This window comes from Alosa pseudoharengus, unplaced genomic scaffold (assembly GCF_046254945.1).
Source record: "Alosa pseudoharengus isolate Yale_2024_CS ecotype anadromous, Long Island Sound unplaced genomic scaffold, YU_APseudo_1.1 YU_APseudo_1.1_scf_15, whole genome shotgun sequence".
Lineage (NCBI taxonomy): Eukaryota > Metazoa > Chordata > Actinopteri > Clupeiformes > Clupeidae > Alosa > Alosa pseudoharengus.
The window spans coordinates 11,911,805-11,935,052 of record NW_027468620.1 but is presented as its reverse complement, the minus strand read 5'-3'; the positions used below and the strand labels follow the sequence as shown (position 1 = coordinate 11,935,052).

The 23,248-nt window shown below is 40.3% G+C and overlaps 1 protein-coding gene across 1 annotated transcript in view; it reads left to right on the top strand.

Moving 5' to 3' along the window:
• LOC143123746 (CUB and sushi domain-containing protein 1-like) overlaps window positions 1–23,248 on the top strand; it is a 314,279-nt gene that overhangs the window by 256,982 nt on the left and 34,049 nt on the right. Inside the window, exons 31-40 of the mRNA XM_076285039.1 lie at window positions 3,873–3,989; window positions 5,094–5,207; window positions 6,822–6,917; window positions 9,338–9,541; window positions 10,043–10,167; window positions 10,533–10,629; window positions 13,981–14,085; window positions 20,827–20,945; window positions 21,114–21,183; window positions 21,344–21,460. Of these exons, the coding sequence (XP_076141154.1) occupies window positions 3,873–3,989; window positions 5,094–5,207; window positions 6,822–6,917; window positions 9,338–9,541; window positions 10,043–10,167; window positions 10,533–10,629; window positions 13,981–14,085; window positions 20,827–20,945; window positions 21,114–21,183; window positions 21,344–21,460 (1,164 nt within the window). The remainder of the gene's footprint in view (window positions 1–3,872; window positions 3,990–5,093; window positions 5,208–6,821; window positions 6,918–9,337; window positions 9,542–10,042; window positions 10,168–10,532; window positions 10,630–13,980; window positions 14,086–20,826; window positions 20,946–21,113; window positions 21,184–21,343; window positions 21,461–23,248) is intronic.

Here is a 23,248-nt window from a genome sequence, read left to right as displayed (position 1 = left end):
TTTAAAATGGACTGTGGTAACGTGGAAAAAGGTCTTGTGGTTAGACCAATCAAAATGTGCCATTCTTTTTGGAAATCATGGACTCATCTGGGGTAAAGTTGAGAGGGCCTATCCAAGTATCCAACCTATCCAACTTGTTTTAGTGCTCAGTTCGAAAACCCAACATCTATGACGGTGTGGAGGTGCATTAGTGGCTACAGCATGGGCATTTTGCACATCTGGCAAAGCACAATCAATTCTGAATGATGTATACAGGGTTTGAGCAACATATATTGCCATCCAGGCAAAGTCTTTTTCAGGGAATAACTTGAATATTTCAGGAAAACAATGCCAAAATGAATTCTGCACATATTTAAACAGTATTTCTCCATAGAGGAAGAGTCCAGGTGCTAAAATGGCCTGTCTGCAGTCCAGACCTGTCAAATCAGGTGCATCATGGAATGAAAAACATGACTAAGAATACCTCGTACTATTGAGCATTTAATTCTCAAAACTAGAGATGCACCGATATGGAATTTTAGGGTCGATAACGATATTTTTATTGGTTTGTTGTGACCGATACGATAACCGATAATATTACTCTTGAAAAGTGATTTGGAGAAAGCATGTAATAAACATAATTTTATTGCAGTAATTTTACCTACCACCAAATGATGGACAGAACTCATAATAGTCCTCAATAGTACAGCAGTCAACATAGGAAACTTAGGTTTAGTTTCAACTGCGGGTAACTGAATAAAGCTGCAACTCCTCAGACTGTATCTTATGTCCGTCTACTCTGTTGCGCACAACCTGCTGCAGCAGAAATGAAAGGGGTTAGCCCCGAAGGTTTTAATAACTTATTATGATGACCTGTCTGGAACTGAAGCAGGAATGGTTAGCATTTTTCTAGGTAATACTACAAAACCCAAGCTAAAGTAATGCAAATATAATACTAAAACACAACTTAGAACTAGGCCTACTTATGTACTCGTCCCACTAACGAGTTTGTTTATTTGTTTCCCCGACCAGCGCGGTAAAGTGCAAACACATCAGCACAAGACGACTCTAGATAGGGCTGAGCTCCGCTCTGGTAAGGTTAAATGGCGGATCATTCACGAGAGGATTTTGAGATGCACAGATTCCCAAATGAGCATATCCACAGATTTTGTTAGAGTGGTGAAATACATTCACACCGCTGACATTATATTGAGGAAAAAGTATAGCCAACCAAGCTCAAGTAGCTCAGTGTAGCCAGACGGACCTTACGTAGGCCTAAATTAGGACTTTAAAAAATATCAGCGCAAGTATCGGCCAGAATTCTGTTATCGGACCGATAATAATATTTTCATTTTTTCACTTATCGGCCAATAATATATCAGCCGCCGATATATCGTTCATCTCTACTCAAAACTCTAGAAACTGGTCTCCTTAGTTCCTAAATGTTAACAGAATTTTGTTAAAGGAAGAGGAAGAGGTGAAGCAGCACAGTGGTAAACATTCCCTGTCCCAACTTTTTTTGAAACTTATTGCTGGCATCAAATTCAAAAGGAACATATATTTTCCATGAAATAGTCCAAATTTTCATTTTCAACATCTGATATGTTGTCTATGTCCTTTTTGCTGCTAAATATAGGTTTACGAGATACTATCACATTCTGTTTTTATATGCATTTTACACATCCCAACTTTTTCTGATTTGGGGGTTTAGGATAGTTGTTCCTCTGCTCCATGCGTCTTGGTCACTTGGCTAGACCACGGGCCAAGTCTGGGCCAGCTGCAGCTGCCCTCTCTATCCAGATGCTGCTACTTTCTGTGACTCTCTGTGATTCCACTGACATCTACCCCCAACTGCAGAATTTGTATGCTGGACACAATTAGCCGCTGTCTCTCCTTCATAGACTGTCCTCATTCACTGCACTCTTTTTCATCGAAGTCCAGGTACCTGTGTCTCCTTTCTCTGTCTTTCTCTCTGTCTCTCTCTCTCTCTTTCTCTGACTGTCTATCTCTCTCACTTTCTCACTGTGCTTTGCCGTGCTGAGCTGTATAATAAAGAAACAGTGCTGTGGGGCTTGGTTTAGGTGCACCGCTCCTGTCAGTTTTTTCATGTGCCGTAGACCAGTGTACATATTTGGATCAATATGTAATTTCTTTCAAGGATGGTTATTTTTATGAGTTATGTGCTGGATAAATAGCACGAAAAATGGCCATTTGAAGAAGCCGCTAAGTTGCATGGTGTTCAGAGAGGACTCCAAAAAGGAGCAGTCTCAGTTGGTTTAGAAAGGCATGAATTGACATTAGTTCAGGCTGTTTTTAAACAATTTGAAGTGCACTTTACCCATACTGTAGCACGTTGATTTTCATGGATTTTGTCACTGAAGGAGAACAGATGTAATGGGTGGATCCTTCAATCAGACCCAAATTAATGCATCATGAGTGTTTTGGTGTATTCCAGAGTAACCAACCATAACAAAAAAAGTTTTTTGTAAAGGGCGTAAGTGCAGACCTGTGTTTCAGACACAGCTACAGACTACTAATGCTCATGCAATGTTAATGAATATACCATTTTAAGACAATACTTTGGCCAACACTGTCTTTTGCTTTTACTAGTCTGTTTAGCACCACTGTCTTTTGCTTGTCTGCCTAACACCAGGGGGGTGGGTTCTTTAGTGCCACCACAGGCCTCTAGATGTGAAATGAAAAACATATCATTAGGGCGGCTCTTACACTGTTTCATGTACAACAAAAATTGCAAATGGGAATGTTTTATTTGGAGAAAGCTACAGCAAAATGTTTTTTTGTTTTTGTATGTATGTATCTGTAATGTATATTTTGTATGCATCTGATGTCTGACCTGTGGGGTATACTACAAAGCACACTGAACATACCCAGGCTTTCTTTGAATAACCTGGATCGACAAATATGAAACTTGCAATCAGAGTTACTGTAAATGGTACCACAAAGCTCACTTACGAGTACATTTGTCAAGCCAGGTTTTCCTCTTTAGTTTCAGTGCGTGTTCCCAGAAAAATGGCGTTTATCGCGTCATTTTACTCACTTTACAAAATGGATCGATCTAGAGCGGTTTAAAAATCCACCTACAAATGAAACAGAAACAAAATAATATTGTCAGGCATCCCAAGGAATCGGATCTGTCCCAAAAGACCCTCTGTCTCCGAAAGGGACCCCTGTACGATGCGGGCTCCGATGTCAAGGGGATACCCACAAAAGGTGACGCCATTGTCAAAGGAGGGGTTAGAAAGCTGCGCTTAGTGCTTTAGTTTAAGGGCCTTTGTCCATGTGTGTCGTGTTTTGTTGTGCTGATCTAACCCGAAAGTCTTAGCTGATACCTCCTCCCAACCAGGTTTGGTTGACAGCATAAGACACCATGGTGATAGAGCCACTTTCGTGTCACAGCATACCCTGGCTTTGAGTGCAACATACCTCGCTAACCCACTAATCGAGCTTCGTAGTATACCCCACTGCTCAGACATTGTTGTGATGAAGACTCATACATGACACCCATGCAATCAGACATAAATAGTTGCAACTATTTACAAATAATTAAACTGCATTTTTTCTCCAAACTACTTCTTTGTGATAGATCAGTTAGGTTCATTATAGAATCTAATATGGCCTAACGTTGTTGACACGTTGCTGACTGACTAACCAGTGCTACATGTACATACAGTAATCACCACCATGTGTTATAAGGGTCTGCAGTCAATTCACATGCTGTAGATGCTCCGTTCAATGAAGTTGTCATGTTACGAATGTATACAGTACCTGTGTGTCAATTTACCCGTGTTATGTGAATCTTGTGGGTTCTTTAAACAAGATATTATGTTTTTGTTTGTTTGTTTGTTTGTTTGTTTGTTTGTTTGTTTTTCCAGCCCCTTGTGGGGGTCATTACAATGGATCTGATGGTGTGGTCTTGTCTCCAAACTATCCCCACAACTACACCACTGGGCAGACCTGCTCCTACTACATCACTGTGTCAGGAGAGTTCGGTAAGCTGGAATAAGCTAAATTCCATCATTGCTTTTTTCATGATATGACATCAGAACACATACATAGACTTCACATACAAGTATAAGGCTCGCATTTGAAGCAACGGTTGGGTGTTTTTGATGAAAACAGTCTGAAGGTCAACAGATTGACTGGCTCTGATAAAAGATAGCTAGCTTGCTTTGTGATGTAGTTGGTCAATAGACCGTATTAGTCAGTGTTGTAACAATGGTGTACTGTGCCTTTATGATCGTTTTGGGACGTAATCGTCCCAAAGCTTCAAGACACTCAGCCAACTGTAGTTTCCATGAGGTATCAGAGTCTTTCCAGAGGTTAACCCAGCCATGTTTGCTGCATGTCCTGTGCAAGGTGTGGACCAACATCCAATTAGCGTGATAATGGAGTCGGTTCAGGGTTTCGTTTGACCCATACTCTGGTCTCGTCCTTTTAGCTGTGTCTCATTTGAAACAGTGACACATTCAAAAGGGTCCTTAATGGTATGTCCCTCTCTGTGCGTTAATTACGTCTCCTCTGGCACCTGAAATGGCTTTAATTGGCACCAAGGTCACATCCACAGACAAGAGGTTACAAATGCCAGATTTGTGAATACTGAAATACTAATACGTGAGATGCGGAAACGGGGTGAATTTGTTTCAGTGGCTGCTGTTGGATGATGTGTTGGTCACCCTGTGGACAGGGAACTAAGCAGTGCATTCCTCTCTGAAGTAGCCTTTTTCCCTCCCGCAACAACCGCACAGTGACAGAATCAATACAGCACAACTGGAACAAGAGAAAATGTGCAATTTATTATTTAAGATTCAAAATCACTGGCTTTGACTCACTCTCTCGCTCTTTCCCTCTCTGAGCCGCTGAAAAATGTTTCCCAGTACTTGTTCATAAACATTTCATGACATTAAAAAATGATTGGGATTGCACAAATACAGTTATCAAACCAAAAGAAGTAGCTTCAGGAAGTAATGTAGGGAGTTTCTCTCTATATGCGTGTGTGCGTATATACATACAGTATGTGTGTACCCGCATGTGTGTGTGTGCCTGTATGTGTGTGATTGTAACAAACTTTATTCATTCCCTTTTTCTCCCCTCAGTGGTGTTTGGGCAATTTGCCTATTTTCAGACGGCCATGAATGACTCAGTTGAGCTGTTTGATGGGGCCAATCAGAATGCTCGGCTCCTCAGCTCACTGGCAGGTTCTCATACGGGTAAGTAATAGCTTTATGCCCCCGTCATTGTTTGTTGCACAGGGGCTCGCTTTGAAATGCACAAATCTGTTGGAAAGTGTAAGCGCAAGCACATATGGCCATTGCAGTCATTTGTAAAGCGAATTAAATACGGGCAGTTAAACAGTGGTGGGGTCATACAGAAAAGCTTGAGCTTTTCATCCAGAACACTAAAATGGAAGCCCCCTATCTCAATGAATAAATCTAGAGAGGAGACTGTGTGTGTGTGTGTGTGTGTGTGTGTGTGTGTGTGTGTTGGTGTGTGTGTGAATAGAGGCAATTTCAAAAGAGCATTGCGTCCAAGAATGAATGCATAAATATTCTTTAACATATAAAAATGTTCATTCTCCTTAGCCTTTGTCAGCAAGTCCTCGCTCTAGCAAGAATGTGCTTTGGGCTTTTCAACTCTGTAGGACTTAAAATTCTAGTCCCAGAGGGAGAAAATAATTTCTGGTACAGCCCTTTACTGATTTCACATTCATATTACCATATACTATGAAAGGTGGTACAAAGGCAAATACTAACCCCAGTTCTACCATTTCAAGATCCGCAGAAGAGCTGGATATTCACAGTTTTGACACCACATCATTGTGTTTTTGCATCGCACAGATATGTCAAGGGGTACTTCTTCACTATATCCTCTAGACAAGTTGCAATTACTGTGTTATTTTTGCCATTGTGGCAATATATGCTGTCATCATGTACTGTATGTATTTCAGTCAAGCCAATTGTCAATCCAACATCATTAAACACATTGTTACATCACATCAAAGATGGAGAAAGTGAATTGATTATTTTACCTTTCATTCACACCTGTGTTTTGCTTGCGTTGTAAATTCACAGTCATGGTGCAAATCTTTCAGCCCATCTAGATTGGTAGAGTAGAAAACCTACAGTATTTCACTGGACCGCTCATTATGCATAACCTCCATGTTAAGGAGTTGCATCTAATGTTTAACCTTGTGAGACCATCCTGATCTCGCGAGCTTCAGTTTTCCACTTGCGGAGTAAATGCGAAGCATCCATCTGGCAGAATCAGGTTATCTAATGTTAGTATTTCTAAAGTTCTATCTGACATCGGAGCCTACTCTCCCCCCCGTCACAGTATGGGCCAGGAGCAGTAATGTCCATCTCTGTGAAAATTCCCTTAACGATTGTCATATTGTGCTACGTATGCTGAAATATTAGTTAGTAAAATGTTAGTTATGGCATCATTAATATTCAGTAGTTTGTCATTCAGAATATGTTAATGTTTGTTATATGCTGGAAATGTGCGTGTTATTATAAAAGTATCAGAAAGCAATACTTAAATTTCTGGAACATTTATGAAAGTAAACAGCAAATGGCTGGGTGGTTGTGCGTTTTGAGTTGTGTGAACGCTGATAGACCAGTATCCGTGTAAATCCAATATTCCAAGGTTTAAATGGCAAGGATACAGACTTCACCTTGCCTCGAGTTCATTTTATTGTTAACACATTTATCATGTGCGGAAGTGATTTCCTTGACGGTGGTCAATGTATGTTTAGAGCCATGCCAGAAAGGATGCTATGTGATTTATGTAATCACATTGAATACCTTTTTTTTCTTCCCTTACAGGTGAGACCTTGCCATTGGCCACCTCGAACCAGATCATGTTGAGATTCAATGCAAAGAATGGTCCATCAGCGAGAGGCTTCCACTTTGTTTACCAAGGTAGGTGTACACACACCACCAATAATTACATACCATCAGCCCGAGTCAACATTATTGTTTCCATTGCTTTCCAATTAGGAAGATGTCATCCCAGTCAAAGAAGAGAGCTATCCCCATTCCCTTCCCTCAGGATTTTTTATCAGCATTATAATTACGGAGTGTCTATTCGTACCCCTGGTACGAATAGCCTTGGCCACACAACTGGGCTATTCACACCCTGTTACATAACAACAAAAACATGTTGCTCGCGTGCCCAAAAAACATGGCCGACATTCGTTTTTCCGTCAGCAGAAAGTGAAGAATTCTGAACGGTTTCAGCACTAATATCTGTTCAAATTAAAGTTGAGATGGAAAAGTTGTGTTTTATTTTCATAATATTTGTTCAGTGAACACATACAACCGTCAGTTTATTAGCTAACAGAAATTTCGTGAATATGACGTTCAGGCCTATAAACTATAAGTTTACCTGCAAACCTCAACTTCTTGTCGAAGCAGATAGTGCAGTGGTCACAGGCAAGGGCTGGCACGTGGGAGACCGGGGTTCGATTTCCGTGTGATGCATTTTGGGGGAGTGAGTGTGCATGTGTACCAACGTCTCTGGAGAGAAGGCGCGCAATTTGAACAAGAAATCGGTTCTCAAACGGAAGTTTTGATTGCAACAATTAGCTAGTTCATGCACCAGGGTGTAAATAGCATGCAGTACTATAAACACCTGGGTACGAATAGCATCCACTTCTAACTGTACATTGATGCAAACAGCATACCTTATTCAGAGTGTCTATTACACAGCTGAGCTATTCACACTCTGTTATGTAACAACAACAAAAACATGTTGCTTGTTTTAAAAAAAAAAAAAATATTATTACATTGTGTGATCAATATGCCAGATTAAATGCACAGGGGTGCAAATAGCATACACTGATATTTGTACCAGACGAGGTACTAATAGAACACATTGCGGTGTGCACCGGGGTACGAATAGCATACATTGATATTTGTACCAGACGAGGTACTAATAGAACACATTGCTGTGTGCACCGGGGTACGAATAGCATACATTGATATTTGTACCAGACGGGGTACTAATAGGACACATTGCTGTGTGCACCGGGGTACGAATAGAATTCACTTCTTATTGTACCAGGGTACGAATAGCATACACTGCTAATTGTACCAGGGGTGCAAATAGCCTTACCCTTATAATTAACAGGATGATCTTCCTTTGCTTAGGGAGGCATTATCGCCAATGCCTTTTGGGAGTTTGAGCAGACCTCTACTCTAAGATTGCCTCTAAGGATTCCTTTCAGTATGAGTGGTTAATGTCAGGCTCTTTGAACACTCTAGTGTCAATAAACAATTAATGTTTTTTTTTTTACGTCATGTGATGTAATACCACCATTGCCAACTGGAGAGTTGAGGGCACAGGGGACCTGACTTCTACATGAGATGAGATGACATTCAGTGCTTTTGGATGCTTTTAGAGGCTAAACCATCAACACATCCCCTGCCCGCTTCCCACACTCACCCATTCGCTTTGCTGGGAGCCTCTTTGTCGACAAGCCATTTCGATTTCATTTCTGCGCCATTTAAATAACTTTCCCTCAGCCCAGATAGCGGCCCCCACCTCAAGACACATCAAGGACCCCCCTGCCCCACCACAAACCCTCCTTTTTTCTCTCTCTCTCTCCTTGTCTTTAAAGATGCAATAAATGAACTGTGCGAATTACATGTGCTTTTAAAACTCTCTGTGTCAGCTGCCTTATAAAAATGGATGATCTATTAGAAATCTTTCATGGGGAAATTTCACAGCAGCGGCCTAGCATGCTCACTGTGTCGCTTTTTATCTCTGCAGTTTTACAGTGTACAGTGCTGAACGCGGGGATGCATTTTGTTGGGCTGAGAGAGGATGGTGGTGGGGGTGGATGGGCATTGCATGAAAAATAGTTCTTGACAGTTAGGACAGTTAATTTGGCACATGGCGGCATGTAAGTGATGATGCAGAGTGCCCCCCCCCCCCCACACACACACACACACACACACACACACACACACATATACCTCTGCACATCTGGAAACATCAGCTCAAGGCAGACCACAAGCACAGTCAAAGCACGGAATACAATCCAATTTCCGAGGAGCACAGAACCCAGTCATGAATTCTAAGCCAAGACAAGATGATGCACATTCTTGTAGTGGCTGGAAATGTATTTGTGTCACATTGAAGTAGGACTTAAATGTTGCTTCTGCTGCTTCTACTACAACTACATACAAATACATATTTCAGAAATAACGATATTAGCAGCAATATACAAAGGTGCATGATACAAGCAACCATATGAAGCTAAGACTGTTGCCTGTATTCACGTAACCTGTCTATGGGAAGTGACACCATCTTATCTTCCGCACTGTAACCTCTTCAGCTGTGCCACGGACCAGTGACACGCAGTGCAGCTCCGTACCAGAGCCGAGATATGGGAGGAGGATTGGTTCAGAGTTTTCAGCCGGGTCCATTGTCCGTTTTGAATGCAGCCCAGGCTACCTTCTTGAAGGCTCCAAAGCTATCAAGTGCCATGCTGTTCCCAATGCACTTGCACAGTGGAATGACACCATACCGACCTGCATAGGTAAGTCTTATATTTCCATAAAACAGGCTCCTAGTGTTGCTGATACAGCCTCAAACAGGCTCTGATGTGTAAAGTTGGTGAAGTAGGTATATAGAAATAGCACTGCAAATGATCTGACAGTGAAATAGTGTTGTGTCTATTTATGAGATAGGACCTTTTATTTGGTGTGGTTTCTGAGCCCATCCTTAGTAGACATATTAGCATGCTAACGTGTTCCAGCAGCTTTATAAGACACAAGCAGATCAGAATGGCGGAAAACATTTATTAGGATCCTGCAAGTAACCCAATAGTGATTCAGCACTTATCCCAGGTCACCGTGGGAAGCACACATGCTGCTGTCTTTTTTACAACAGAAACCAGAAGTGCACACCAACACACCTCTATTAGCCACTGCTTGTCTTTAATAAGAACAGAAAAAGGGGATTTGTGTGTGCCAAGCACAGTATGACTCCAATCTCTCCCCCCACCCCCCACTCATCCGCACCCCGCTCTGCTCCCTAGTCCCATGCAGTAGGAACCTGACTGAGAGAAGAGGCACCATCCTGTCTCCTGGGTTTCCAGAACCCTATGGGAACAGCCTGAACTGTGTGTGGAAGATTGTCGTCACCGAAGGAGCTGGAATCCAGGCAAGTTCAAAGAAAAATGACAAAAAGAACAAAGAGAAGAACAAAATGATGGTTGGTTGTGAACTCATCTAATGCAGTAAACCACGCTGACAAAAATGACAGCCTTTAACTGGAAACTACTGTAGAGAGAAATTATTATTACTTCAATATCAATGCAAGCTAAATAATTGTGTGTGATATTTAAGGTTGTTCATTGCAAGATTAAGAGTCACTGATTTTATTTTAACTTTAATTTGTGATGTTGTTTATCAGTGAACAAATGAAGATGTTTGAGCATGTCAGTGAAGACACTAGCTTATTGCTAAAGTTAATTAGGAACATTTTTGTATGCAACATGTTCTGATGTGTTGTAATTTTGATTTTAGATCCAAGTCATTAGCTTCGCCCTTGAGCACAACTGGGATTCCCTGGAAATCTATGATGGCGGAGACATGACAGCGCCCAAATTGGGCAGCTTTTCAGGTGGGAAATGTTGGTGTCAAACAACGCGCATCAAATGAAACAAATTTGGTGCATCCCCTAACAGAGAATCAATGCCATGTAATTGGAAAGTTTCTTTTTGGAAAATGTTGCACTTTTATCAACAAACAGCTCAGTGTTTCAGCTATTGGTTTGGATCCAGTCCATTTTTAGTCTGTGCGCAAAGCTACAAATGCAAAGTGCTCGCCAGAGATTCGAAAATAAACCACCCCTTTCCCCTCCCACACCCAACACTTTTGTTTTAGTTTGGGGTTTTGACTGGCATCTTGGAGGCCCAATCCCTGACTGAATTGTTTTGAACTTCTGACTTGTTAAAGGGCAAGGCTTGCTATGAAACTAAAGTAGGATTTTCTTCTTCTTTTTTGAGATTCTGCCCAGGCAGCTGAATGTGTCATGTTTACAGTACATAAGCCTTTGGGATTGCGTGCCAGTTACATTATGATATGCCTTCGAGGACATAAAACATACATACTGTAGCTCTAACCAGTAGATGAATGTCTCTTTTTTATTTGATTGTTAATGCATAAGACCTTTTGGGATGGAGTTGGCAGGCAACTTTATTTCATTCCATCCCAAATTAATTACTGAAAGATGGTTCCCAAGACTAAACAGCTGTGTATGCTTTTAATTACAAAAAAGGAATTGAATACAATGTTACAGGCAGTCCCGCTGGTGCTATTTTTTTTATTTTACATAGATTCCTGTTCTCAATAATCCTAGTGTCTGTAGAGAAGTTCTCTAAAGTGCCTTAGGAATTGATCTATGGAAGTGTCACTGTCTTCTACATTTGCATGTCTTAAAAGTGCTCATAGACGCATTGCGTTAGAACTTGGCGAGATTCTGTTGTTAAGGGACATCTAAGTAGTGAAGAAACAGAGGAGGTGTTATAGTTCTTATCAGGTAGCTCAGGCTGGACCGCCGCCAAGTTGCTACAGCTGAGCCCAGCAGCCTTTGGCTTCTTTCCTGCTGTGTTGACAAGAAGCCAATTTTTTAAAACTTGCGATAAAAGTTTATTTTTATTCATGCAAATGCTAGCGTACTTGTGGTATGAGTGTGTTACTGATATACTGCAAGGGAAACCAGGCTAGCCTGCTAAGTTATCTCCCCTTTGTAAGTCTGGTTGCAGAGGTAACACTGGTAATAGCTGAAATAGTCATATTAAAAATATATATATATATGTGCTAAATGTTGTCTGGCATCAGTTATGTTATAACTCTATAATGTACTTGTTATGTTGCTGCCTGTAGCCTATGTCATTGTTTCAAAATTCACATTTCTGCCTGTGAAATGTTCAAACTGATGTATGCAGTCATTTCTCTGGTTTGGCAACTTTGGGCAGTCATTTTGTTTTTCAAGACTGACTTTTGAGAAAGTCACAGCTCTTTGAATGTCACTCAGAGACACACTGATGTTCCCAACAGATAGAGTTGGTTTGGAAAGGTTTGTCGGCGAAGACAAAAGAAATATCAAATTTTCAAGGCCGCTAAACTGAAGTAAAAAATAATCTTGCAGCAGGGGGTTCCAAGCAAGAGAACCTCCTATGAGAGAGGGGGGTTTAACCTTTTTTGTGTTTCCCGACGGAGTGATGCTGTGGCCAGGCCTTAAGCAATGCTTTCAACAAGCTCATAATGAACTCCGCCTCAGTGCCACGGCAGCCTGCTGACTAAAGGTCGCACGGCTGGGGAGATGTGTAGTTTAAGGCAAATTTTCTGTGGCGTGAACCCTGGCTGAATATCATTGTTCACCTCTCGAAGCCAACAGTCCTCAAAGCAAAGACATTAAACACCAAAACGACTCATCTTGATGAAGTGTAAAAAAAGTCAATCCCAAGGTGTACCTGATGGATTTTTATGATCTAACGCACCGCAAAATGCTAATTTCTGCATTTCGTTTTCTTTTTTAGATACCAAATTACCCAAACTTCATTTCGTGTGCTTTTGTGAGTTACACAGAGAAAGATCTGGAGTTTCTGTCAGGCTGCATTGTGTGTGAGAGCTCATTAAGATGCAGAAAGCCATCCTTCTTCTAGTCTTCGTGGTGGGCTACCAGACCCTCACCCATCACAATCACTCATTTAATTCATCCTTTGGTCACAAATCCATTAGTATAATTCCCTTAATTGAACTGTCAGATATGTTTTGTGCTCCATCCTTGTCTTTTTATTCAATAGCATGCTATCGTACAGGATTAATTACAGTTTACTGAATGCTAATTCAATTAAAATGTGCATGTTATTTATTTATACTTTTCTTGTAACCACCTCAGATGTAATGCCAGAACCCAAATGCCGTGTGACATGATGCATATTTTCAATGTGCTACATATTCTTGACCCATTAAATTCCTGCAGAGAAAATGCATCGCTCCTATTTTTTGGCCATATTCAATCCGGCAAAGTCCATTTTATGCCCATCTGAAGCTCATTTGACAAGCGTAAGAAATGCTGGAGATGCCTGTCCAGCTAATAGAAGTGATGGACCGCTGAATTGCTGGACAGTAGATGAACGCTACCAAGCTGTCAAACTCCATCCAAAAATTATTAGTCAAGTCATTCAACCGTAAAGGAGCACTTTACAGGCCACTATCATCAGCATAATGCACTTGTACTAATACATGCCAGCCACTTTCTCTCTCCGCCATGCCATGTTTGGGATTAGAACATTAGAAGTGTCGAGGGCTAGGCATTTGTAACATGACTAACATAATCACTTTCTACCTGCACATCTTATCACTGATGATTAGATGATTGTGTGCATCTCCAGCACTGCTATGTGTTGTGTGGGACACATCAGCTGAACTGGGGGCGTTACGTCTGCCTTAAATTAGCATGCTCTGTCCTTCACTAGTTCAGAAATATTCAAAGGTTCATGCGTTTTCATTTTGTTTAGAATAACACAAAGGATATACTGTAGCTGTGCGTTGCAAGGCTGCACACTGAGTGTCTGAATGTTTCTGACAGGCCTCTGAAATCTTTTTTTTTTCCTTTCATAACTGTCCCCTTTCAAAGACAACAAAACTAAATGTGCTTACAGTTTTACCCTTGGTCTTACTGGGGCCCATTGACAAAACTTCAATGACCAGCGGCTGTCAAATTTCAAATGATACTTTCATCCTCTTCTGCTGTTCACACTCCATAAAGGAGAGCCTTTTGTACAAGGACACATCCATTCGGATTACATAAAAGCACTTAATCTGCATTCTCTCAAAGCACCCAGGCCACATGAAGAAAACCCCCATTAATTTCACAATTCAGACCCGCATGTAACCCAAATGACTACCTGTATAAATGTCAACAACCTTGTTGTCTGAGCCATTTGCATGTGATGTGTTGCAGGCACCACCGCTCCTGCTTTATTGAACAGCACATCCAACCAGCTCTACCTTCATTTCCACACTGACATCAGTGTCGTCGCTGCCGGATTCCACTTGGAGTACAAGAGTGAGTATGGAGCTTTTTAACATTACTATTACGAAAAAGCTCTCTGCCCTTGAAAGTTCAAATGTGTCTACCCTGTAAAATGTTGCAGACATGCCTAACACATTGCTGAGTAATAAGAAATAAAATGAAAGAAAAGAGAAGGGGGTTGGCATTATTTCTTCTTTTGTTACAATATGCTTTATAGCTTCTATTAATACACATTACGCCTCATCCTTTCCGTTTCCACACTACTGTGTCAGAGTGCCAAGTGCTTGCTGCTGTTGTATTGTGTTCATTAAACTTGCCTTGAGACACTTGACCACATGGAAATCAGATTACTGGTGCCCTAGACTGGTGGTCTTTTGTGTCGTATTGGCACATTGTTCAGATTTAGAGTGGGTTCAAGGGGTCAATCTTAATTCTCAAGGCAGTTCTTAAAATATGATGGCTTAGAAACACGTTTAATAATCCAAAATTCTGAAAGCAGTCATAAAGTAACATCAAACCAAAAAAAAAATCAAATGTCAGTGTATCTACTCATTCTGCTGACAGAGTATCTGCCTGACATGCATGACTTATGATGGAAGGTTTAACTACAGCATTACCTGTTTTTGTTTATTGTAGTTTCTTTTTTTCTGTCAGGAATAATTATATTATACCTAGCTAACGAACATTGAATAGGCAATTGTGATCCATATTTCAGGTATAAATATATTTAAGTACTCAAAAATTAAGCCCACAAACTTTTCATTGGGAAAATATTTGGATTTGGCCCTGGCTACCCAGGTAAAAAAAAAAACTATTAAAAGTATACTTTTTGAAAGTGTACTAAGTACAGTTTGTACTTTTTTCGTCAAATCCAAGTGTAATTAAGTGTATTGAATTATGTATTAAGTTCAACTTAATACCAACTTGACTATACTTTTAGTGTAATTCGTGTGCTAAAATGGAACAACTTTTTTCAAACTTTAAGTGCTCTTAAGTACATTATACAAAAAGAGATTTTATGAGCATTCGGAACACAGTCTCTTGTAACATCTCAAGTGTATTGGAAATGTACTTAAAAGGCATTACAGTATAACTAATAATAGTGTAGTAGTGTATTTTGAATACTCTTATCATCCTCATTTCTATTCATTTGGCATGCTTCTATAATATTTTAAATTAACTTCAAATGTACTTCCTGACTACAATAAGTGCCTTGAAAGTTTGCAGTTATGTTAATAAAAGTATAGTCTTAAGATACTTTAAGCATTATAAAGGCATGCAATTTAAGTATAATATTAGTGTGATTTAAAATTGTACTATTAGTACTCTCCTACCTATTCTGTTACATGACAAATTACACTTTGATTATGAGAAAAACATTTTATTGACATGAATGAAAACAAAACATAATATTCATCCATAACAAAAGTAAAAAATTTTCTGAAAGTTATGGATCTCTTGAGCATATATTTTCAAGTTGGATGTGGTAATGCGATAAAACATGCATTTGGGCGTATTATATTATTTCACATGCATAGATTTTTCGAGTGGCTGTTTGGAGCGCTGGTCAGATTCCTCCTCGCTCGCAGCATTTTCTTCCATGCTTGGGGAGCAGTTTCCTCTGAGTGCGCACACGCAGAGAGAATTTGCGCGCACGCATTTAATATATACGTGTGTGAAATAATATATAATATAATATACCCGAATGCATGTTTTATCGCGCAAGTGCTTTTTGCCACTATTGTGTCACAAATTGCAATACTCTACAGCCTCATTGGTAGACCATCAATTCAAAATGCAGATTTCATGAAAAACAAAAGTTGTTTACCATCCTAGGTGAGAGAATTTGCCCTCTAAGCTTGAAATTGTTTACTGGACACCCAGCCTACAAGCCAACAACTTAACAGTCTAACATGGCTAAATTTGTAATGCATGATCATTTATTGCTTATTTGTTTGCAAAGTCTTCTGGCCCAGAAAGAAAACCATGGTGGTTACGGATCATGGCTGAGGAGGAAAGGTACAGCTGGTAGAGTTGTGCAGTGAGTGAACTTCCCTCCCAACACTGAGATGTGGTGGCAAAAGCTGTGGTAGCTAGCTTCCTTACTAGCACACCATCTTCCAGTCCAAGATGCATAAAGTTTCCGGTGGCAACCCGGGGCTGGACAGCAGTCAAATGCATTGACCTTGGTATTAGAGAATTTGTCTCTGTTGTCTGTGAACAGAAAGAAGATGGACAACATTTTACAAGATAAACAATATTTTACACAGAAATCCATTGGCAATTATCTGTACCTATTTGACATTTACTTTATATGGGTCAAATTGGTATTGACACCATCTGTTTGCCATCCTGGTATGGGTAGACCTGGCCAGGTAGTCTTTCCTTAAAGCGTTGTGCACCTTGGCACCGATATGAGTGCAACCACCCTGTTTTCTGCATTTGATTACCTTAGATTCCTTTGTTTTCAATACAACCATATTATCGTTTTCGGGTCAAATGGCATTTTAAATGGGAGTAGTAGGGGCACTAGCCTACTATTTTGATGCATGAATCAAAATAATCATGTATCAAAATAGTTGACCCTAGGTTGCATTTTGGCTTGAGTTATGCTTTAAGAGTAATGGGGCAAGGTCCTGGATGAAGAATATTTACCTTTACTGCTGATTATTTGAGGCGTTCAGACATCTCTGTTTCAAAACTGTCCAGGAACACCTGTAAAAACATAATTAGGCTACAGATTAAAACTAGGTAAATTATAAACACTACCACGAAATGAATATGAATGCTCTGTCAAACACGAATAATTAAACAAATCTAAATCTATCGCATAAACCAAGGCATAATATCAATCATGTAGCCTCATAGCACTAACTTAGTAGAACACCAGGTTTAATTCCCCCTCTAATATCAATGGTGGAAAAAAACGTTCTACTTCATAAAATGCATGTAATTTGTCCTGTAGAGTCATTTTAAAAGATGTCTCCACGATTAAAGAAAAAAAACAGCTACAATGTCATTAGCATGCCTAATGAATGTGAAGTGTGACTACAGACTAGACTAGCACCATCCTCCTTTCTGTGAGGTAGCCTACCCCACACATAATATTAAAGAACATTGGTGAACTTTAGGCAAACGTTGCTTAATAAAGACCACACTTTCTTCCATCATAGTTTGTCTAACGTTAGTGCTAGCCAACGCTTGTCAATAATCCCACAAACACAAAGCAGGCTAATGTAGTTTTCTTCTTGATAGGGATCTGGGTCGACATTTATGTTAACGTTAGCTAAATTAGCTAACGTGATCTGGCATTGCTAGCTTGTACTAGCAAGGATAAAAACAAACTCTTGAAAGATTGCTAAGCCATCAATTTAACTTCTCCAGAAGGTCATAAAGAGTCAGCTACATCAGAATCATTTAACAATATGCTTTGGGACTCACCTGATAACGAATAACTTGGCACTTTAGATCCAACTGGCTTCAGCCCTTGTTATCTCATATGAAGAGTCCTTCTGGCTGTGTAGGACCAACGTCTCTGGCATGACTAGAATTTATGGTATCTTTAATTTGGACAAACCTGTAACCTTATACGGACCGTAAACGTATGCATTTTCTGGTCTCCACAGTCCATCTGTCTTGCAAATAAAGTTACAAGTATAGACTGTATAAAATAACGTTAATGTTTGCTCACACCATGTTTTGCTTGAAAGGTGCACAGATCCGCCCACTCAATTTCAAATTCAAACAGCCATGTTATTGGTCAACTGGACTGCCTATACATTGACTACTACTACTACTACACCACAAACGTATAGGCTACTACCTTACTAAGACACAAAATCAACAAAAGAAAAATTATTATTTGATGACCAAAACTGATAGATCTGTGTGTCTAGGCTAGGTTATTGCACATTGCCATCCATGCGGCTGACATATCAGGCTTAAAGGCTACACACATTAGTATTTTATTAAAGGTGAGATGACTATGAAACTATACAAACAATGTACTGTATTAGGCCTACCAAAAATATATACTTTCCATAGGTACACTGTATTACAACTCTAAGTATTAGCAATTTAATACACTTAAACTAAATAAACTTCTTTACCATTTAAAATACACTAACAACAAAGTACATTTTTAAAAAGTACACTACAAAAACATTTTGAATATTGCACAATAAGTATATTTAATTTTAGTACACTGCAGTTGAACTTAATAACATCTACTTTGAAGTATACTTTCTAAAAATACACATTAAACATACTTTACATAAAGTACAAAAAGTGTAAGCATACTTGCTTTATACTTCATATACTTTAATCATATTTCTAACACACTAAAGTATACTACTTTTATTACCTGGGTAGTCCTCATAGCATACATATCAGCTGTGAAACAATACCTTTGCTGAATTATCTGTGTGAAAGTTCATCAAATTGTTTAACACAAAATGAATTCCCATTAGCTAGCAACGGACTAAAACGATTATTTCAAAATGGTGTTTGAACCTAAACCCAACCTCAGTAATGCTCTCCACACACTTCCAGCACACTCACAAGTGAGTCCCTCACTATTCCCAGGATGGGAAGCTGCCTTTATCCTGGCCTCTGATAACATCAAGGGCCCTATGTCTCCGTGACCACTGGTGCTATCAGGGTCTCTCCCAACAGAAGAAAGGGTGTGCTATAGCTCGTGGGGCCTGTCCTGATCTATACTATTTCACCTAATTCACTCCTAACATCTCCAATTTGTCTACTGCTTTTCACCTGGGAGACAGCCCAATTTGGCCATTTCTCCCAAGCAGTCCACTTAAAGAGCAGGGCCATGTGTTACGCGGGAGTAATGTTGGCCCTGACTCCATTGGAGACCGGAGATCCTTACCAGCACAGTCGTACACTTTTCACCACTTTACCGAGGGGCTTTGGAAGCCAACACTGATCTCATTGCGATCTTGGAGGTAAAGATGCTATTTCCGCCCCTGACACAAGTGGATGCCCCGATCTGAGAAAATAGATGGCGATGAACACTATCAGGGAAGTTCATGAGGATGGCTAAGTGCTTGTGTATTCAACACTGCCAGCATGTATTGCTCCAAGACTCTTTTGGCTAGTCGAAACGCTCTAGACTGTTAAAGACCACCTTGTGAAAATCAAGTTTTTAACCTTGTTAACATGTCTGTATGATGTCTGCTACATTTTACAAGACATGTCATGAGTGAAGTAAGAAGCCCGTGTCATAGATTTCTGCTTTGGATCTACGATTTGGCCGATCATAGTCCAGGTGGGCCAATTCAGGCATCAGTTTATGAGTGCCTCATAAGGTTACAGAACCAATCCTGAGTACCTGGGGGTGGGACAATTCTTCATAAAGTAGCAAACATGCTAACTAACATAACAAATAAGGAGTGTAACAGACCTGAGTGGAGAGATATATCAACTCAATCAAGATTCAGACCTGCCACTGCTTCATGTGCTGTGTCTGTGCATATGTCTCACTCCTAGCTCCTCTTGAAAGGTTAAGCTCTTGTCCTTTGTTGAGCTGGCAGTGATTTTCGAGAGGAGAATGTCAGTTTATTTTTTCCCTCTAAGTATATCATTCATCTGCGGATGGGGACATGTGGCACTTTATCGATTTATCCCCAGAACGGCACACAGAATGGCCTCTCCATGCAGAATGTGAGTGTCAGCAATGTGGAATTTTGTAGGTGGTGGGGGATGGGGGGGGGGGGGGGGGTTAATGGGTAATGAGATGAAGGGGAGGAAAATGGAAAAAAAAGGGTTCTGACAACACGTCCTGTGGAGACAGCACATCAGATCAGTGGCTGCTCTAAATGACTTTAAGCAATGTGGAGTGATTCACTGTGTGCTTATAATTGTTTGGAGATTATTAAGTGGCATCCACATGGCAAATGCTCCACAGATAAGGTACAATGGAGGGGGGGGGGAATTACGAACACAATTAAACTACACAGGTGATAGAGCATCAAAATGCTTTTTTTCAGGAGGATTAAGCAAATCAAGATAAATCACTTCCAGTGAGCTCACTCTACGCAGAGAGCAAGGAAAATTGTGATCTTCCTTTCTTACAGTTCAAACTCACAACATTGCAGTTAGGAGGATCCTGGCGGCGCATGCTAATTTTCCAGCGCACAGTGTATTCCTGACTCCCAGCGAGTGGGGAAAGCCATGACTGTTTAAGGCTGACACACAAAGGGACGATGCCACCTGCAGCGCGGCACGTTTAGACGCGGAGGAAGCACGCGGCATCCTCTCTCGCTCGCTGCGCTGAAGCAGTTGTCTTGGCAACATACTCTGCCGTCTCCTGGGTCTACTACTGTGTGTGTGTGTGTGTGTGCGCGCGCGTGTGTGTCAGACTTACTTTCTGGAAAATCTACATTTTAAAGAAAGGTGTTGTATTCCGTGTCAACAATCACAGAGAATGATCATGGGTCAGTTGTTTTCTATGGGTCTTACTCTTTTTTGGGCAAACTTGTGCTAAATACAGTATGATTGGTGCACTGATGCATTCTTCTTTCTCAAGCTGGGCACCTATGTCCTATACTGTTCCCTATATTAATGACATCAAATTGTAGTGTTTAAACCTAAACAGCAGCTGTTTAATGCAAGAGAGAATACATCAAAATGAAAGTGTTGTTTGAGCCAGATTAACGAATATGAATATGAATACAAATTCATACCAAACATGCATTCATCTATGACACGAACAGAGGAAACACAGTAAAATCCTCTATTGTTCTCCTTATCTTTCAGCTGTTGCCCTCACCTCCTGTCCCGAGCCCATCATACCAGCCAATGGCATCAAAACCGGCGACCGCTATATGGTGAATGAGGTTGTGTCGTTCGGCTGCGAACCGGGATATGTGCTTCAGGTGGGTGTCTGTGGAGGCTCGCTCTGGCAGGCGCTTTGAAAAAGGAACAGAAAAAAACATATCAGAGGCCTGAAAAAAGGACAGCTGGCCTCCTTATCTGTTTCTTGAAATCTCTTTTTTTCCCCAGTGTGGTGTATTTTATGACAGTGTGGATTTCTTTTTGTGCAGGGCCATTCGCATATCTCCTGCATGCCAGGGACTGTTAGAAGGTGGAATTACCCCCCTCCATTGTGCATTGGTAAGAATCAGCAAAACTTGATATTTGGTATTATTCAGCATAAATGTGACTCGTTTATGTACTGTATGTGAATTTGTTAAATATGAAATATGTATATATTTTTCACTTGTATGTATAGAATTGGCTAATAGTTATATTTTGTTTTGTTTTTGTTTTTTAGCTAAATGTGGTGGCGCCCTCTACGATATGACCAATGTGATTTTAAGTCCTGGATTTCCAGGCAACTACCCAGGAAATCTGGACTGCACTTGGAGGATATTGCTGCCAGTTGGATATGGTAAGGTTGTCACCTCGTGCAGCTAGTGGTTCCAACATCTCAGCCAAGTGCAGTTAGCAACCCCCACAACTCACATTTCAGACTCACATCCGCCCTGATGGGCAAAGACAGGCCTGTCTGTTCAATCATAATTCCTTTCAGACATTTCTAAAGACAGATTTAGGGAGTTGTGTAACCATTTTCCATGTTGAATTACATTTTTCCAGAGGATATTTGACTTTGAAATAATGCACTCCAGTCAAGTTGTCCATATTATCTCACTTTTACATAACACCATCTAGAACGGTCAACTGCCAGCTAATGTACACAGACATTATCTGTGTTCGAAATGTTCACTCGTTCACTATATAGGGATCTATGTAGTGAATCAGCTACATAGCAAACAGTGAATGAGTGAATGAGTGAGTAAGTAAACATTTCAAACACAGCTATCGACTATGTGTCCATGCACACCATATTCCGATTAAGGAACATATTCGGGATAGGGCAATATTAAAAGAGGCATATGCCAGGGGTAGGGCTGGGACAACGCGTCGACGTAATCGATGACGACGACGCAAAAAATACGTCGACGCAAAATATGAGCGTCGATTCGTCAAGCATAACGTGTGCTGCTAAATATTTTTAATTTTACACCTTCAGTGTTTTTCATACGTTGACTAATCTGTGGCTGGGCACCACGAAATCAAAACCGGCCACCACACATTGATGTTCTATGTTGTAGGCCTGCTATTTAAATTAAAGATAAGATAAAATAATTTCATTGAGCTGCACTTGCCACTTACTCACACAGTCTTTCCTCGCCCCGCCCGCTCTCTCTCGTAACGAGCCCGCTGCTCCTCCTCTGCATGTGCATTTAACAAAATAGTCACGATTGTTGAAGGATTGTTGTTGCCACATAGAAGCACTGCATAGAACACAGTGGGCTACATTGCTATTAAAAGCATCGTGACCATGCTGCGCAAATTTGTTCAAAACCGCTGCATTAAAGTTAAAGTAAACTCTGCTAAGGTCTTATCACAACATAGTACATTGAGGAGACTAAACGAAGTTAAGTTACAGTATGCAATCAAGCAGTAACCTTATCTCAAAGCTAATGTTAGAATACTGTTTGGATGTCAAGTTTAGCATGCTTACTTGCAGCTGCTTGTATTACTCATGCAGGGCTCATTTTATTGACTCTGTTTGCAAAATCCAGATGGAAATGGAAAAGTGTTTTCCAAGACTCAAAAGTGCTTGTCCAAAGGAGAAGTACAAACTGTTATTTGAACTACGTTATGAATTGCATCCACACATGATTCCCACAAGAACGTCTTAAAATGACTAACTGAAACTTTATTGAATGCTACCTCTGACTAAGAATACATTACTTTGCACTTGTAGTTACTTGCACTTAAGTCTTTTATTTTGGAATCTTAAGAGCAATAAACATATATTGCAATGTTAAATAATTCATGTTTTTTTCATTCAGATATGCAAATAAACATGTATAAGTTGCTATTAGTGAATTAATGGGGAGATAATCGATAATCGAATCGAAATCGAATCGGACTGAAAAAATGAATCGTTAGATTAATCGATGCATCGAAAAAATAATCGCTAGATTAATCGTTTAAAAAATAATCGTTTATCCCAGCCCTAGCCAGGGGTGTTATTTGGGTGTTTAATAAAAGGAATATAAGCTTAATCGGGTTATGGCAGTTGAAATAAGGCGTTTACATGACTCACACACAATCGGAATATTGTGATTATTCTGAATAAAACCGGAATATGGAGTGCATGGAAACG